This window comes from Ursus maritimus, unplaced genomic scaffold, assembly GCF_017311325.1.
Source record: "Ursus maritimus isolate PB19 unplaced genomic scaffold, ASM1731132v1 scaffold_21, whole genome shotgun sequence".
In the NCBI taxonomy this organism is placed as follows: domain Eukaryota; kingdom Metazoa; phylum Chordata; class Mammalia; order Carnivora; family Ursidae; genus Ursus; species Ursus maritimus.
Genome location: NW_024424564.1, coordinates 45,483,717 through 45,500,723, shown reverse-complemented (window position 1 = coordinate 45,500,723; position 17,007 = coordinate 45,483,717). Strand labels below are relative to the sequence as shown.

The 17,007-nt window shown below is 56.2% G+C and overlaps 2 protein-coding genes across 6 annotated transcripts in view; both read left to right on the top strand.

Moving 5' to 3' along the window:
• The window catches only part of MYH9 (myosin heavy chain 9), an 89,426-nt gene extending 81,095 nt beyond the window's left edge, over positions 1 to 8,331 (top strand). The window contains 10 exon segments of the mRNA XM_040637468.1: positions 652 to 864; positions 1,012 to 1,224; positions 1,478 to 1,639; positions 3,003 to 3,131; positions 4,083 to 4,171; positions 4,262 to 4,385; positions 4,673 to 4,881; positions 5,435 to 5,543; positions 5,636 to 5,808; positions 6,743 to 8,331. Coding sequence (XP_040493402.1) covers positions 652 to 864; positions 1,012 to 1,224; positions 1,478 to 1,639; positions 3,003 to 3,131; positions 4,083 to 4,171; positions 4,262 to 4,385; positions 4,673 to 4,881; positions 5,435 to 5,543; positions 5,636 to 5,808; positions 6,743 to 6,860 — 1,539 coding nt within the window. The 3' untranslated portion in view covers positions 6,861 to 8,331.
• A 6,117-nt stretch (positions 8,332 to 14,448) lies between these two features.
• The window catches only part of LOC103676427 (apolipoprotein L3), a 28,960-nt gene continuing 26,401 nt past the window's right edge, over positions 14,449 to 17,007 (top strand). For 2 of the 5 annotated variants that reach the window (XM_040637462.1, XM_040637463.1), the window contains exons 1-2: positions 14,795 to 15,045; positions 15,972 to 16,015. The gene's annotated coding sequence lies outside the window, so the exon portion shown is untranslated. Of the gene's footprint in view, positions 14,666 to 14,794; positions 15,046 to 15,971; positions 16,016 to 17,007 lie in introns of those variants that run through there. The other 3 variants (XM_040637465.1, XM_008705602.2, XM_040637464.1) reach the window with 3 other exon arrangements.

The window sequence follows — 17,007 nt, the reverse complement described above, 5'->3', positions numbered from 1 at the left end:
TACATCAGGGGTCTGCACAACCGGTCAAGTGCAGCCCCGTCCCTGTCGCTGGGGGTGAAGGTGCGTTGGATTCTGCCACGCTCCTCAGTTTGCTGCTGTCTCCGGCTGCTTCCCTGCTTCTGCAGCAGAGCCCAGCAAAATCTAGAGCGTTCACTTTCTGGTCCTTTAAGAAATGGGCCTGGGGAATAAAGAGCTATTGGGGCAGAGGGAGATGGGGAGATGAGGTCTGGTGCCAGGAGGGCCCACACGGAGAGTGGATATCCAAGAATTTGAACGTAAACGGGCATCCTTGATGAGGGCTGCAGGTGGGTCTGTGCCTCTAAGCAGCCAGATTGACATGGTCCTCCTGTTCAGGAGAACCGGGCCTTTCCTGGTTCTGAGGGAGTAATGTTCTCTCTGGGTTTTCATGGAAGGGGTGCCATGGGACATACAGAATCGTGATTATCAAATGATGAAAATGAAACAGACCTCACAGCGTGCTGGCAGAGGTGATCTCTGTCCTCGTCTGGTTACGAGGATATGCTGGACGGCGTGCACCCCACTTGGGGCCCGCCGGGTACCCTAGGTGATGGCCTGGTGCCTGCTCTTCGTGGTCCCGGGTGCTTTGCCCACCTGAGGGCAGGAGGCTCACGGCGACCACCTCTCCCCCAGCTGCTGGCCGAGGAGAAGACCATCTCCGCCAAGTACGCAGAGGAGCGTGACCGGGCTGAGGCAGAGGCCCGGGAGAAGGAGACCAAGGCGCTGTCGCTGGCACGGGCCCTGGAGGAGGCCATGGAGCAGAAGGCGGAGCTGGAGCGGCTCAATAAACAGTTCCGCACAGAGATGGAGGACCTCATGAGCTCCAAGGACGATGTCGGCAAGAGTGTGAGTGCCGAGTTGGCAGCTGGCTCCCGGGAGGGGACCCGCGTGGGGATGTCCCCAGGGACTAGGGGCTGAGGGGACACCGAGGCCGGGGACATTGGGGACCTTGTCCCTCCACTCCTGACTTGGGTTCCTTGGATGGGGGCACAGGTGCACGAGCTGGAGAAGTCCAAGCGGGCCCTGGAGCAGCAGGTGGAGGAGATGAAGACCCAGCTGGAGGAGCTGGAGGACGAGCTGCAGGCCACCGAGGATGCCAAGCTGCGGCTGGAGGTCAACCTGCAGGCCATGAAGGCGCAGTTTGAGCGGGACCTGCAGGGCCGCGACGAGCAGAGCGAGGAGAAGAAGAAGCAGCTGGTCCGACAGGTATGGATGATCCCCCCACCCCTCACCTGGCCGGCTTCCTGTCTCCTTCCTCTGCCTGGGTTGTGTTGGGCTCCTCGTCCACTCCTCCCGTGTCCTTAGGTTCCAGTCCCCTGTCTCCGGGCTCAGGGACCCTTCTCTTTTATGGCCGGTACTCTTCCTGGGCCCCCAGAGGCCCCGTGCAGCCCACCCGGGCTCAGAGCGGAGCAGGGTGTGGCTGTGGGTGCCGCCGCCTGAGCCGTGGGCCTGTCCCCAGGTGCGGGAGATGGAGGCGGAGCTGGAGGATGAGAGGAAGCAGCGCTCGATGGCGGTGGCCGCTCGGAAGAAGCTGGAGATGGACCTGAAGGACCTGGAGGCCCACATCGACTCCGCCAACAAGAACCGAGACGAGGCCATCAAGCAGCTGCGCAAGCTGCAGGTGAGCTCCCGGCTGTGGCTCTGGGCTCGAGCGGGGCCGGGAGACCAGCCCCGTGGCTGGTGAGCGCTGAGAGACGGCCCCCTCCCCTCTCTGCGCATGGACCGGTCTGCCCTTCGCCCTGGAACAGAAAGCAGACTTGCTATAGGGTCACGGACTTGTGTGTAGTAAACAAAGAAACAAGCCCACGTAAACCTAGAAACGCAGTGACGTTAGCGACGGAGTCACTTGGTGGTAGATTTCCAGAGGAAACCAGATCGGGCCCGGGTCCTGACCTGATCCGGCCATAGTGGACAGTGATTGACGCTTCGGAGCTGAGCACAGAACCCTGTGTGCCGCCCAAAGCACAGAATACGCACTTGGGAAATTCTCACCTCACCGATAATTAAAGATCACAAATTTTGTAATGTTTTTTTATTTTAATAATAACTTTAGTGTAGTTAGCATGCAGTGTTATATTAGTGTCAGATGTAGGATAATAGTGATTCATCAGTATGTCCACATGTTATTTAGTGCTCATCAAAATCAGTATCAAAGATAACAAATTTCATGCTATTCTATTTATTAAAAGGTTTTATATATTTATTAGAGAGCACGAGGTGGGGAGGAGTAGAGGCAGAGGGAGAAGCAGATTCCCCGCTGAGCAGGGAGCCAGATGCAGGGCTTGATCCCAGGACTCCAAGATCATGACCTGAGCCTGAGGCAGACGCTTAATGGACTGAGCCACCCAGGTGCCCCAAAGATAACAAATTTTAAAAAACAGCTTTGAAAAGCCACATGACACCCAGAAAACCAGCAGCAGGAAGAACAAATTCAGCGTCTGTTGGCGAGGTCGTAGGGTGTAGGTGCCCTCGTTGCTGATGGCAGGTGTACCTGGTACCATGTGGCCTGGGGGATCCCAGTGTAGGATTTATCTGTGGAAAGAAAAACAAAGCTATTTGACCAAGATCTTTAGAGTTAAAACCAATCACAGGAGAAGAACAAAGGAAATGTGTTTTTGCGAAGTGGGGGGGCGCTGACCTGGCAGGTGGACGTTGACGCAGAGGAGCGGGTGTCCCGGGGCATCAGAGCCCACATGCAGGTCAACAGGAAGTTGTAGAAAGTATAGCCCAGATGGCAGCTCGGGCTCACGTGTAGCCAGTGACTGACCCGGCCAAAGGTGTGCTTCATAAATCCTGATGATCAAAAACGTGTGAAAACGACATCGGATGAAAGAGACGTGTGTCCTTATTATTTTGCCCTTTCACTGTTACGTTGGTTACATATGGTGCCAGGCTGAACGCAGCCTGAGGTTCCTGGGGGTGGGGTATCCTTGAGAGGGGTGGTGGCCGTGGTGGGGGTACCAAGCCTCTCCTGCCCACCCCAGGCCCAGATGAAGGACTACATGCGGGAGCTGGAGGACACACGTGCCTCCCGCGAGGAGATCCTGGCGCAGGCCAAGGAGAACGAGAAGAAGCTGAAGAGCATGGAGGCCGAGATGATCCAGCTGCAGGAGGTGGGCCGGGCCCCGGGAGGGCACTTGGGCTCGCCAGCAGGGGGCAGCCCACGGCCTTCACCCAGCCGGCCCGGGCCAGCCAGCACAGCTGGCAGCCAACGAGCCCAGCTCCGGCGGGCTGGGGGTGGTTTGGGCTTCGTAAAAGAACTCCCTGCAGGGTTTCATTAAGTAGCCGGGCTTCCTGGTATGACGAAAACGTGTGCGTGAATTAAATTGTCACCTTTTGGGGCCAGCTCCCTTGCATGAAATGAGACTTTGTGGTGATTACCACCTCCTGCTGAGCATTGGCGCTTGGTGGGGCGGGGGTGGGGGGGCTCCTTCCCCCTGCCGCCTTGTCTGTCACACGTGAGGCATATCATGGAAGACTTCCCTCCGCCCTAGGCGGTCTTCTTTAGCATGAGGTGACTGGCCACCCAGTGCTCCTAGCGGGGCTGGGTGTCCAGGCATGTCCTCGGTCACTCTCGCCTGATGGCTGTGCTCTCTCTCTTGCCTGGGCCTGGGGTGAGCCCTCCCTCTGAGGTTGTGTGTGGGTCTCTGTTGAGAACACCTTACCCACCTGGCTTTCAGAGACTACTTGCTCTTGCCCTAACTCATATCCCTGCCTTGTCCCCCGACTTCTGGTCTCCCCAGAACGTAGAGGGAGCAGCATCCCATTAGGGCGGGACAGTTTTATCTCTACATCCCCAGCACGTGACTTGGCTCCTGACTCTTAGATAAAGGGGCTTTGCAAATGTGGTGCCTAGGCCATGGCCTCATTGGAAGGAATCAGCCCTGTGAGCCAGACGGGCTCATGAGGAAGGGCTTCATGGAGGAGGCAGACCTGGGAGGGGGTTTGAGAGGAAGGGCCAGGGGCTCAGGGAGCATGGTGCTACAGAGTACCAGGAATGGGAGAGGGGGGCATGCGGGGCTTTGGGCCGCCCCAGAGGGTCACAGTCTGTGTTCTCATGGCAGGAACTGGCAGCCGCCGAGCGTGCCAAGCGCCAGGCCCAGCAGGAGCGGGATGAGCTGGCCGATGAGATTGCCAACAGCAGCGGCAAAGGGTGAGCCGTGGCGTGGCGTGTTCAGTGGAGGGCAGGGGGTGCCCGTCCTCTGGGACAGGCCCTGTCTCACTTCTCCCTGCCCTCACCCAGAGCCCTGGCGTTGGAGGAGAAGCGGCGCTTGGAGGCCCGCATTGCCCAGCTGGAGGAGGAGCTGGAGGAGGAGCAGAGCAACACGGAGCTGGTGAACGACCGACTGAAGAAGGCGAACCTGCAGGTGGGCGGGGCCAGGGCCGCCGGGTGTTTCTTTTGCGTCAGGCTGTATTCCTCCCAGACAGTTGCTGGCGGGAGCCCAGTGCTCGCTGTGCTTTGGGGAGTGTGTCCTGCCACCTTGGTTTTGGTCTCTGGACCCAGGCTTTGGGAGAGCTCCCTTTTCTGGGAGGGCCCAGAGCTTGGGGCCCAGGGCCTGGTATTTTTAGGGGCTCTGCAGGACCCAGTGGCCCCACCTCTGCCCCAGCCAGGGCCCCCCGGCCTTCCTGTGGTCACCAGCCCTCCTTCCCGCAGATCGACCAGATCAACACCGACCTGAACCTCGAGCGCAGCCACGCCCAGAAGAATGAGAACCTGCGGCAGCAGCTGGAGCGCCAGAACAAGGAGCTTAAGGTCAAGCTGCAGGAGATGGAGGGCGCTGTCAAGTCCAAGTACAAGGCTTCCATCACCGCCCTGGAGGCCAAGATCGCACAGCTGGAGGAGCAGCTGGACAACGAGACCAAGTACGTGTTTGTGTCCATCACCTGCAGCAGCCTGCAGGCCCCTCTGTGCGTGCCCAAGCCCCGGAGGCCGTCATCCGCCTCCTGACGGTCGCTCACCGCTTCTGCTGGGGCTTCACGGAGTTTGCATAGGAGCCCACGGCCCACCTCTACAGTTGGGGGTTTTGACAACTGTCTCTGGGGGTGGAATCAGACAGAGGTGGGGGTTCCTGCCCAGGGGGCAGCCAGTCTGTGGGCTCAGCAAGACTGAGGCTTCTTTGGAGGGAATGGGCCGGTCACGCCGAGCCCCAAATCTCAGTTTTCCCTTTCCTTGCTATATGCCTGCTCTTTGGATTGTGTCCCCTCCCTCCCTGAGCCCATTTCTTCATCTGTGAAATGGGGTAGTCACTGTGCCTCCCCCCGTAGGAGACCAAGCATGTCGTGGGTGTTCGGTGACGATGGCCGGCCTCCCCGTGGGGGAGATGGCAGTGAGCCCGAGGGCGGGTTGTCCAGCTGGCGGTGGGTGGCTGGACCCTGTGAAGGAAGGTCCCTGAGCCGCTGCGTCTGTGCCTTGCAGGGAGCGCCAGGCAGCCTGCAAGCAGGTGCGTCGGGCCGAGAAGAAGCTGAAGGACGTGCTGCTGCAGGTGGACGATGAGCGGAGGAACGCCGAGCAGTTCAAGGACCAGGTGTGTGTGCGCGCATGCGCGGGGCCGCGGGGCCTGGGGCGCCTCCCGCGCCGGAGCCTCTGACCCGGGCCGCTGGCCGCACGTCTCCGCAGGCTGACAAGGCGTCCACCCGCCTGAAGCAGCTCAAGCGGCAGCTGGAGGAGGCCGAGGAGGAGGCCCAGCGGGCCAACGCGTCCCGCCGGAAGCTGCAGCGCGAGCTGGAAGACGCCACCGAGACGGCCGACGCCATGAACCGCGAGGTCAGCACCCTCAAGAGCAAGCTCAGGTGAGCCCCGCCGCCGCCCCGGCGCCCTCGCGCCGCCGCTTCCCCTCCACCGGGTTCCTGCGCTCCGGGGAGCACGTTTCAAACGGGGCTCCCCGAAGCCGGCTCTGTGCGTGCCCGTCCGTGGGCACCCCCGTGCCGCGCCGTCCTCGCTGCTGGGCGGGCAGGCGCCCCCCGCGCCGGTGCCGGCCTCCCGAGCAAACGCGGAGCCCTGGGGCTCGTCCGGCCCGTCTCGCCTGAAAACTCGGACCGCGGGGCTGCCCCCAGCCTGCCGACGAGGTGTCCAGGTCGCACGGCCGGCCTTAGCGGGCGCTCGGGGTGGCCCGCCGGTCCCCGTTCGCGTTGGCCGAGTGCGGCCCGCGGCGCTTCTCCGTCCGGGCCTGTGCGGCCGTGGGGCCGCCGTGCGTTTCTCCGGCAGCGGCAGCGGCACCGTTGAAGAAGGATCGGGAGGTGGAGGCAGAGGCTCTTTCGCTCCAAGATTCTCAGTTCCTCTCTCGCATAAGCGTAAAAGCAACCGGAGCAGACGTTCTAGTCCGTACTTAACATTAAGGGTGTTCACGTGATTGGAAGAGGGGGTTGGTGTTTGCGTCCGGGGTGGAGTTCCTCTCTATCTCTTAGTTTTAGCTGTTTTGTAGGAAGTTTGAGCGTTTGTGTGAAGAGTGGCATCTTGCAGAAGGTGACTCCGTCCCCTCCTGGGCCTTTCTCTCTTGCAGTCAGTCCCAGCTTCCTGACATGTTTTTACTCGTGTTTTGCAGTAAAGTGGGAGGCTGTGGTTCCCGAGGCTCCACAGTGCTTCCCCCTCCCCTCCCCACCCAGGATGTTAGGGCCTAGTGTCTCTCTAAAGATGTTAGGGCCTAAAGTCCCTCACACTTTAAAGTGTGAGAGCTGTACTTGGCCACCCTGGCCGGCCATGCTGACCCTGTGCCTCTGTCCCTAGGCGAGGGGACCTGCCGTTTGTCGTGCCGCGCCGAATGGCCCGGAAAGGTGCTGGCGACTGCTCGGACGAGGAGGTGGACGGCAAAGCAGACGGGGCTGAGGCCAAAGCTGCTGAGTAACTTCTCCTCCTGCTGCCCTCCTGCTGCCCGGGACGGACGGACAGACCGACAGATGACTCCGCCTCCCCTTTCCAGCCCCCGCAGCACCCCCCTCCACCTTCTTGGGACTGCCGTGACCGTGACCGCGACCGCCCCACCCAGTCCCACCAGGCCAGGGGACCTCAGGCCTGTGCCTCCCTGCCCACCCCCCAGGCCCTTCTGAGGGCGTTTGGCTTCCTCGGCTGCAGTCCCCTCCCGCTCCCTTCCCACCCTCAGAACCTGATACCAAAGAGTCAGAGTCTTGGGCCCCTGGCCTGGGAACAGAGTGACCAGCAGGATCTTTGGCCCTCTCTTGCCACACAGCACAAGATGGTGAGGCAAGGAGGGGAGGCCACTGGGGATGGGCAAAGAGAGTTTTCTACGAATCTATTTTTCTTCAGACTAAGAAGTTTTGATAGCCCGACGCCCCAGAAGAGTTGTCACCTTCCCCCACCTCTGCCACCAGCTCCCCTTCCTCCTTTGCTGTTGGCAATCACACACGGCGACCTCACAACCTCTGCCCCGTCGGCCCCCCACTCCCCTGAGCCCTGGGTGATTGGGTAAGAGCAGGCCCAGGGACGCCCCCTCTGTGCAGGGCACAGAATGCGGGGGGCGGGGAAGGAGAATCGTCCTCCCCATCCGCTCTGGGCAGTGCCACAGTGGTCCCCTTTCTCTTTCAAAGTGTCTCAAGTGCAATGACGACCCCCTTCCCTCCTTTGCCGAGGGCAGCTGGCCCCTGCCACCGTGGGGCTGCTGGGCCGAGCAGACAGGGCCTTGGGGCCAAGCTGGAAAGGCCAGTGGTGGCTTCTCCCAACATTCTCGGGGACCAAATATATTTAATGGTTAAGGGACTTGTCCCAAGTCTGACAGCCAGCGCATTGCGAAGGGCCAGTGGCCCTCCCACATAACCTTGTACCTATCCTAGGACTGGGGCTCGAGGGTAGATTATCTGCACTGTCGACTCAGTATGGTTTAAAAATCTGCCATCTGCACGGATGTGTTTGAAAGGAAAAAAAAAAAAGTTTTTTTTTTCCCCTTCTTAAAATAAATGATAAAATTCCAAGTCTTTATCACTGCCTTTCCTTTGGAACCATGTTTAGAAGAGAGTAGCTTGTCCTACACTGGTCTACACTGGTTGCTGAATTTACCTGTATTCCTAACTGTTTTGTATATGCTGCATTTAGACTTACTTATGGCAAAGAAGGCATTTTTTTTTTTTTTAAAGAAAACAAGCTCAACAAATCATGAAGATATATGAAAGCTACATATGCCTAAAAAGCTCTGAATTCAGGTCCCAGTTGCTGTCACAAAGGAGTGAATGGAGCTCCCAGCCCCACCCCTTTTTTATATAACGAAAGTGCCTTAGCATGTGTTACAGCCGTCACCACTACAGTAAGCTGGTTTACAGATGTTTTCCACTGAGCGTCACAATAAAGAGTACCATGTGCTACGAGCCATGTGTCTGCTGGCATCTGTCTGCCCACGCGGGTGGCCTGGACGGGGGGCTGTGCGTGGCTTCTGCAAGTGGGCACCTACTTTGTGCATCTTCTGGTTTTTTTTTTTTTTTTTTTTTTTTTTTTAAGAATTTATTTCTTTCTTTGAGAGGGGGACGGGGGGAGAGAGCACAAGAGCAGGGGGAGGGAGAAGCAGACTCCTGGCTAAGCAGAGAGCTGGATGCAGGACTCCATCCCAGGACCCGGGGATCATGACCTGAGCTGAAGGCAGACGCTTAAGCGACTGAGCCACTCAGGCATGCCTTTGTTCATCTTCTAGAAGCTTCCCGTAGTGCAGCATGGCCGAGGCACAGGCTTGGGTGAGGGGTGGCAGTCGTGCAGGAAAGGTAAGCTAGAAAGGCAGCCTGGGCCAGGGGCAAGGATGCTAAGAGGGTCTCCTAGAAACCTCTGTTCACTTCAGTTACTGAGCACCCACTGTGCCTGTGATGGGGTTAGGGACACAGACCTCAGTGCTTACTTCCGGGATGGGGTTAGGAACACAGACCTCAGTGCTTACTTCCGGGAGCGTCCTTAGTTGTCAGACAAAGCCTGCGCTCTGGAGGTTCGTCCTGAGTTCGAGGGAGTCGGTGACCGGGCCTGTGGATACTGGAGCAGAAGGCCACGGAACTTTTGTTCCTTCCTTGGTTCTTCAGCAAAGGCTAAGGGAAACTGGGCTCCTGGAGTACAAGGACAAGGAAAATAAGAGGTCCTGCAGCTGCAAGAGAGAGGGAAAGGCGTTCCTTAGAGAAGGGCTGTGGCGTGGACCCAAGCAGCCCACCTGTGCGCCTCCGGGGTCCTGGGACCACTATGTGGCCTGTTCAGCTGCTACGGAAAGCTGTGAGCTTCTAGGCAGGCCGGGCTGTGGGCCTCCATCAGCCCACTCCTTCAGCCCCTGCGCCTGTGCAGGTGAGCTCGCAGCCCCTGGGGAGGGAGCCGCAGATGACAGGTGGGGTAGCCAGTCTCCAGAGGACTCTGGGTGCTTCTCCCTGTCTTCGAGGCTCCAGGGGAGAACTCCTTGCCTCTCCAGCTGTGGCGCCTCCGGGCGTCCCTCCGATCTCTGCCTCTGCCTTCACATGGCCTTCCAACCCACAGCTCCCGGCTGTGTCACCTCTGGGTATCTCTGGTAAGGACCCTAGTCATTGGATTTAGGGCCCACCCAGATACTCTGTGATGATCTCAAGATCTTTAACTTAGAGGATTTGCGAAGACGTAAGGTCTTTCCGCATAAAGTCATAGTTACGGGGTGCAGAGATGAGGTCATGGGCATGTCTCTAGGGACCACCATTCAACCCACTGCAGTACTCAGCAAATATCCGGCCTCCCCCCTTCAGATCCATGACTGGGCTCTGTACTTTGTGCAGGGGACGTGCCGGACAGGGTCCCGCCCTGCCACGAGGGAGGGGCGGTCCCAGGGTCGCCCGATCCACCCACCACGCAGAGAGGGAAAGAAGTTCATAGCGCACATTTTGGAAAGGGACAGGGAGGGAGTAGTCAGAACAGGGCAGGGCGAGGAAGCCATCATCAGGTAGGTCTCTTCCTGCAGAAAAGCTGCTGCTTCCTGGAGGTGGAACCCCCACACCTGGGGGCTCTGGAGGGGATCCCAGTGCACTGGGAGGTTGGGAGGGGCCTCCAAGCTCCTGTCTCTGTTTAGAGCCTGATCACGTAGCCACAGAAAGGAAAGAACTATTTGTACAGGCAGCAACTTGGATGGGGCTCAAGTGCATTACGCTGGGTGAATTTTTTAAAAGCCAGCCTTGAAGTGTTACATACCGAATGATTCCACTTATCAAATATTCTCAAAATGCCAAAATTACAGAGATGGAAAGCAGGTTGGTGGTTGCCAGGAGTTAGGGAAGTCATGGGAAGGTTAGTGACCCTAAAAGGTTAGTGCCAGGGAGCTTGCTTGCAGAGACAGAACAATCTGGAGTGTTGTGAGAGGCCCGTGAATCGACAGGTCCTAGGGCTCTCGTACAGGCAGACGGAGTGTGGGGCAAAAACTGGGGAGATTTGAGTGAGGTCTGTCATCCAGTTCCTTGAACCCGGGTCCGTGTCCTCGCTTTGACAATGACCATAGTAGCTAGGGAAGGTGTCACCACTGGGGAAATGGGGTGAAAGGTACACAGGACTGTACTTTTTTGTCTTGTGAGTCTATGTTTGTGGGTTGTTTTTTTTTAAGCCTGTGATTCTAGAGCTGAATAGTGGTGGTGATGGGGAGGATCAGTGGGCAAAGGTAGGGAAGCCACGGCCAGCTTCGTGGTCTGGGGAAAACAACCTCATTCTCAAAATTTAAGTGTGTGTGTGTCCTCGTCTGTACGTGGAGGTGATCGGGACAGCCGGCACCCAGACGGAAGGAGGTCACCAGATGCCGTGATTGCTCAGTGCCTGCCCTACACAGTGAGCGCTCAGGAAATAGTAATTCTTTTTAAAAAAATAATTTTTTTTTTAGAATTTATTTATTTATTGGAGAGAGAGCACAAGCAGGGGAGCAGCTGAGGGAGAGGGAGAAGTGGACTCCCCGCTGAGCAGGGCGCCAGATGCGGAGCTCGATCCCAGGACCCCAAGATTATGACCTGAGCCCCGGAAATAGCAATTCTTATTAATTGAGCACCTACTGTGTGCTGAGGTGCAGTGAGAAACGGGGTGGGGTGCACATATTCAAGCAGGGCTGTGTGATACCCCATCGTCTCCACTGTTTGTGAAAGGGGGACCTGGACGCAGGGGAGTTTGGGCCCACAGCGCCCTTCAGGCAGCTTGTCCTACCCCCTGGAGGCGGGGACCCATGTCAGGAGCATCCAACACTGCACCAGTTGCCATGGGCCATCGTGGGCGCAGCCAGACCCAGCCCCCCTGCGGCCACTAGGGACTCAGACTGCCGGGCTGGCCCCCACCGCTGGCTGAGATCGGGCAGCCAGTTCTCATGGTATTTGAAGTTTTGTGACTTGTCTCCAGCCAACAGGGAGAACTTAGGGATGAAAATTTTCAGAATACTTGAGGGTTTTAAGGGTGTCTCTCCCTCTGGGCTGTCAACCTGAAAAATAAAATCGCTCTTTCACCAGCAAAATGAGTTTATTCGGGAACAGCAGAGGAATTGGAATTCGGGACAAACCATGGCAAACCACAAGCAAGCCCCAAGAGACAAAGGGAAGGGAGCTTTTACTACCTTTTAGGAGGAAACTGGGGAGGGTTGTTGGGAATACAAGTTCCGCAGGGAAGAAGATAAATTCAGGGTTGTGACGGTTTCTCGCTGGCCCCCAGCAGTGGGGAGTGCCTTGCAGCTGGGCAGAGAGGGATCTTCCTTCTTTTTCTTAAAAGCAGAGGACTAAATCCCTACATGAACAGCTCCCTCCCTCATCAAGAGAGTTCCCATCTGCCTTCTAACCCGTGGAGCCACCGGCTGCAGAGAGCGCCCCCAGCAGGCTCCCCTCTGTCTTCCTGGCGCCACCGTCCCACAGTTTCACAGGGGACCGCGTGGGAGCCAGAGAAGAAATCGAGGAAAACCAGCTTTGGGGCAAGCGGGGTCAGCCATCTGAACCACAGGTTTCTCTTCTGTGAGACGAGGAGAAGAAATGTTTTCCTGGGCGCCTGCGTGGCTCAGTCGGTTGGGCATCTGCCTTCGGTTCAGGTCATGATCTCAGGGCCCTGGGATCAAGTCTCAGATTGAGCTCCCCACTCAACAGGGAGCCTCCTTCTCCCTCTCCTCCTTGCTTGCTGTCTCTGTCTGCCTGCCTCTCAAATACATAAATAAAATAAAATTGTTTTCCTCCCAGGGCCGTGGTGGCAGATACCATCATGCGTGGAAATGCTTTGCAAAGTGTTAGTAAAGGGTCAGGTGCTGTTATGGTTTTTCCACCAAGACTGGGCTTCGTAAGGATTTATGATTTTTTGTTTCTTATTTTGTTTTTATTCAAGTATAGTTAATACACAGCGTTCTGTTCGTTTCAGGTGTGCAATATGAGGAGACAATTCCTTGTATCTCTCAGCGCTCGTCGTGATAAAATTAAATCTTTTAAAAAATTAATTAATGAATTTTAAAAGTTCGAATTCCAGTACAGTCAACATGCGGTGTGAGAGCAGTTTCCGGTGTGCACTGTAGGGATCCAGCAGTTTCCTGCCCTACTCAGTGCTCATCGCAAGTGCGCTCCTCGCCCCCAGCCCCTGCCCCCCTCATCCGCCCACCCGCCTCCCCTCTGCAACCACCAGTGTGTTTTCTCTGTGTTTAAGAGTCTGACTTAAATAAAAACTTGAAACATTCACAAAAAAAGAAAAGGTCTGTTTTTTTTGTTTGTGTCTTTTTTTCTTGGTTCATCTGTTTTCTTTCTTAGATTCAACACACGAGTGAACTCATATGGCGCTTGTCTTTCTCTGATTCCGCTTAGCATTGTACCCTCTGGGTCCATCCAGGTCGTGGGATGTTGTTCACCGTTGTAACCATTTTTTTTTTATTAAAAAAAAAAGTTTTTTTAAAGATCCTTTCATCCAGTTGAGAGCTAGAGAGGGAGGGAGAGCACCCGAGCAGGGGGAGAGGCAGAGGGAGAGAATCCTCAACCAGACTCCTCTCTGAACCCCAGGCGGGGCTCAGTCTCACCACCCCTGGCAACCCCTGCTGTCCTTTCCTCTTTATGAGTTTGACTGCTTTAGGGTGCTAAGTACCTCATAGGAGTAGAATCGTCCAGCATTTGTCCTTGTGTGACTGCCTTTTTTCCCTTTTTTTATTGGGGTGAAATATGCATAACTCCACATTCCCATCAGCCATTGTTAAGGCTACACTTCAGTAATATTAAAAGCTCTCACAATGTTGTGTGACCAGCACCACTATTGTTGTTTTTCTTTTATTGTAGTTGGAGTTTTTTTAGAAGTTTATTTTATTTTTTTTTTAGTAATCTTTCCTCCCAATGTGGGACTGGAACTCACGGCCCTGATCAAGAATCACACACTCCACGGACTGAGCCAGCCAGGCGCCCCTCTTTTTTTGTAATACGAATGCCCAATTTAGGCTTTGACTGCCCTTGCATCCACTTTCTGAAAGAGGGCCATCTCCATAAACACTGCTGGCTAAGGAGCCAGGCTGCCCCACCACCTAACCCGCCCAGGAGGCTCCTTTGTTTTGGAAATCTTGGTTGAATTCCAAAGCTGACTACATAGGCCACCTGTTTTGTCTCTTCCCAAGCCACCACCTGTCCCCTCACCTGGCTTTCCCCATCTGCAAATTCAGGCCCAGCTCCTGGCCCACCCGTGGGTTGATCATCTCAAGCCCTGGAGTGCGATTCTTGGGTCATCATTCTGTCACTCTGTCCCTCCCTCAAAGCTGGGGAGGAGCCACGATGCCCCAGGGACATGTGCCCAGGGACCCCAGAAGGAAGGGTCTGGTTGGCTTCCCTGTGCACGGGTGTGGGGGCGGGAGGCGGGGTGCGGGCCACCCCCAGCCCCTTGGCCAGGGCAAAGCAGAAAAGCCCACAGCAGTGCGGCTGCTACAGCTCTCCCAAGCCGTGGGGCCTTTTCCGCTCAGCTTCTGTATCTGTGCAGGGGCCCGTCTCTCCTAGGGTTGCCAGGGGAACCAGACCTGCCTGCGTGGCCGGTCCCCACAGCGCCTGGCACACACTCAGCATTGGCCACGGCCGCTGCTCTGCTCAGGGACCATGCGGGAAACATGGCTCGCTGGCTGTTTCCATTTGCTCTTTCCTAACACTAGCCTTCCTAGAAGAGTCCTCCTTTAGAAAGAAAGACATCTGTCATCAAGCAGAAACAAGCGGGCTAGAAAACAGCAGTGTTTCCTCAGCTCTCTCCTGCAAATGTCTGCATCCCTGCAAACAGCACTTGGCTACCAAGGGCGGGCCTCCTGGGGCTGTGCTGACATCAGGGACAAGTCCAGAGTCCTGATTAGATCCAAAGGGGTGGGGGGAGGACACGGACAGACACAGGCGCACGAGGAAGTGGGGTGGGAGGGACAGAGAGGAGAGGCTGGGAAGAAGCACCCAGAGTGGGCGTTGGTCTGTGGGGAGACTCATTAGCTGAGGGTCCCACAGTCTGTCAGTGGCAGGAGGGCTGAGTAGGGAAGGACCTGGAACGCAGGTGTGGGGCTGTCCCTTTGAGGCAGTCAGGGCAGACTAGGGAGGGTAGGACACTAGGACCAGCCTGGGTGTGTTTGTTTCATCAGGAGCTGCTTGAAGTGGATGCTTTCAGTTTCCCTTTAGGTCCATGTGTTTGGGCTCCGGGTGTGATTACTACACAGACTCCCAGCCAGGTCCTCCCAGCTAGGAACTGCTGGATGTGCTTCAGCTCCCAGAAGATTCCTTGGTGAGCTCGGAGGGTGGGGGCCCCAGAGCAGGGAGATGTCTGGGCTTGGCTCCCTGCCCCCCACGGGGCCCTCTGTTCCCCCCATCGTGGGGCAGGAAGAGAAGAGCAGGCCTGTGAAACTGCAGCAGAAAGAAGGGAGTGGCCGGGGGTGGGAAGGGCCACAGCATAGATGGTCCAGGCATCGAAACTGAAAACAGCAAACTGTAGACTTGTGGGGTCGACAATGAGGGCGTGAGTTTTATCTGTGTGTTTATGCCGGCAGAGGCAAACCTAGAAGCCTTGGGAATGTTAAAGTCCCATTTCTCCTCAGACAGCTGCGTCAGAAGGCCTGGTCTTCCCTTCTGTCCTGCCGGCACCCACCGGGAGCTCTGTGACCCTGGGTGAGTGCCATCCCTGGGAATTGTTTGTTCACATCTCTAAAAACTTGTCTTCAGTCTTTTCCTGTTAATTCACAGGATCTGCCGTGTTTCGTGCGTGCTCAGCTTTCGACTACTCTAAGTATCGAGGGTACTGCCTCCTGGCTTCTCCCTGTCGTCTGACTTAGTTCATGGTGTCCTTTGCAATTTTTATTTTTTAAGAGGTCAGATAACTGAAACTTCCCCTTTATGGCATCTGGGATTTGCATCTTGCTTAAAAATTTCCCCAACTCCACATTATTTTTTAAAAACATGTCTTCCAGGACATTTGTAGCTTTTTCTCTCTAGCTTACATTTAGGTCCTGTTGGGATTTATTGATTGATTGGTTGATTTTGTACAAGCCTTTCAGTTTTTCCTTCTCTTCCTCCCCCTCTTCCTCTTTCTCCTCCTATTCCTTCCCCTCCTCCTCTCCTTCCTCCTCTTCCTCGTCCTTCTCCTCCTCCTTCTTTGTCCTCCTCCTCTTCTTCTCCTCCTGGTTCAAGACATCTTTAACAGATGCCGGCTACAATCCATAGAAACTTGGCTTTTTTTATGGCTTCAAAGGAACCTGAAGTGCGCTAAGGAAATGACGCCCACCCTTCGTTAGGGAACAAAAGTAGGGTGAGGGTGGAGGGAGTGGGGCCCAACATCCACACCTGGCCTGACCACCCTGGGGGAGGCGAGGCTTTGGAAAGTCCTGCCAAGGCTCAGACATCAGGACAGCCATGTTTTTCTGCAATTCCCTCTTCCTCTTTCTCCTCATATAAAAACCATTATGGCTGGAGTACAAAGACATGAGGAATTAAATGGAAGCTCCAGGAAATCTGATAGAACTGTCCAAAGCACGTTGAATCAGAAGGGTAATTCCTGTGAAATCTGAGACCTAGTCTTATTTGTTCTTGGCCTGCAGGAGCTTTTCATCAAGTTAGCAGAGACCAGTGGAATTGCTGAGCGGTGAGTGAAGCTGGCTGTGCTGTGGCTCCCGCAGCTCAGATCTGAGCTGGGCTGTGCCCTGGAGACCCAGGGCAGAGGGTCCCCCGGGAGGCCCTGGAACAGGAGTTCAGGCAGGGACTAGATAGGCCCCCGGCAGTGCTCAGAGCGGGACAGAGGAGAACACACAGAGAGGACTGCACTCAGGACAGTGCACATTCAAGGGGAGTCTGGAGTCAGTGGGGGGCAGCTGGTAGGGGAGGCAGCAGGTGAGCTGGGCTTCCACACACAGCTACACTTTTACAAGGTGAGGAAGTGGGAAAAAGGTATTCCAGGGGAAGGGAGTAGCATAAGCAAAGGCCTGGAGGCTGAGGTGTGATCAGAAGCAAGGAGGGGCTTGGGCTGGCTCAGTCCTTACAGCCTGCGACTCTCCATCTCGGGATTTTGAGTTTAAGCTCCATGTTGGGCCTGGAGCCTACTTCAAATAAAAATTAAAAAATAAAAAAAGAAAAGAAGCAGGAAGTGAGGGGTCCTTGAGGGTCTCTGGGCCAAGGCACCATGGAGGCAGGGAGCAGTGCGGAAGACAGGAGTGGGAGCATTAGGGAGCCCAGGGTGGGGTCCAGGCTAAGGAGTTTGAGCCTGTCTTAGTCTCCCCTTTCCCCGCCCGAGGAGCATGCCTGCAGCTGCTTGTGGGGAGATGCTTTGGTGAGAGTCTCTGTGCTGCTGCCTCTGGAGAGCTTAGACGGAGCCGGTAGGGATGGGAGGGCTCCGTGTCCTGTCCGGGCTGTGCTGGTGGGCAGGGGCAGGCTGCTTCCCTCCTTCTCCTCCTGACAGCCGTGCCGGGAACTGACAACCTGCAGGCTGGCCAAGGACACCCGGGTACTGATGAGGCAGGAGGGAGCACTGTCCAGCATCAAACCCAGCGGAGGCCCAAGACAAGGGTCGGGGCCCGGCCAAGTATAGCGGAGGATGGAAGAATGGGACAGAGAGTGCAGACACATTTGCAAATGTTTGGC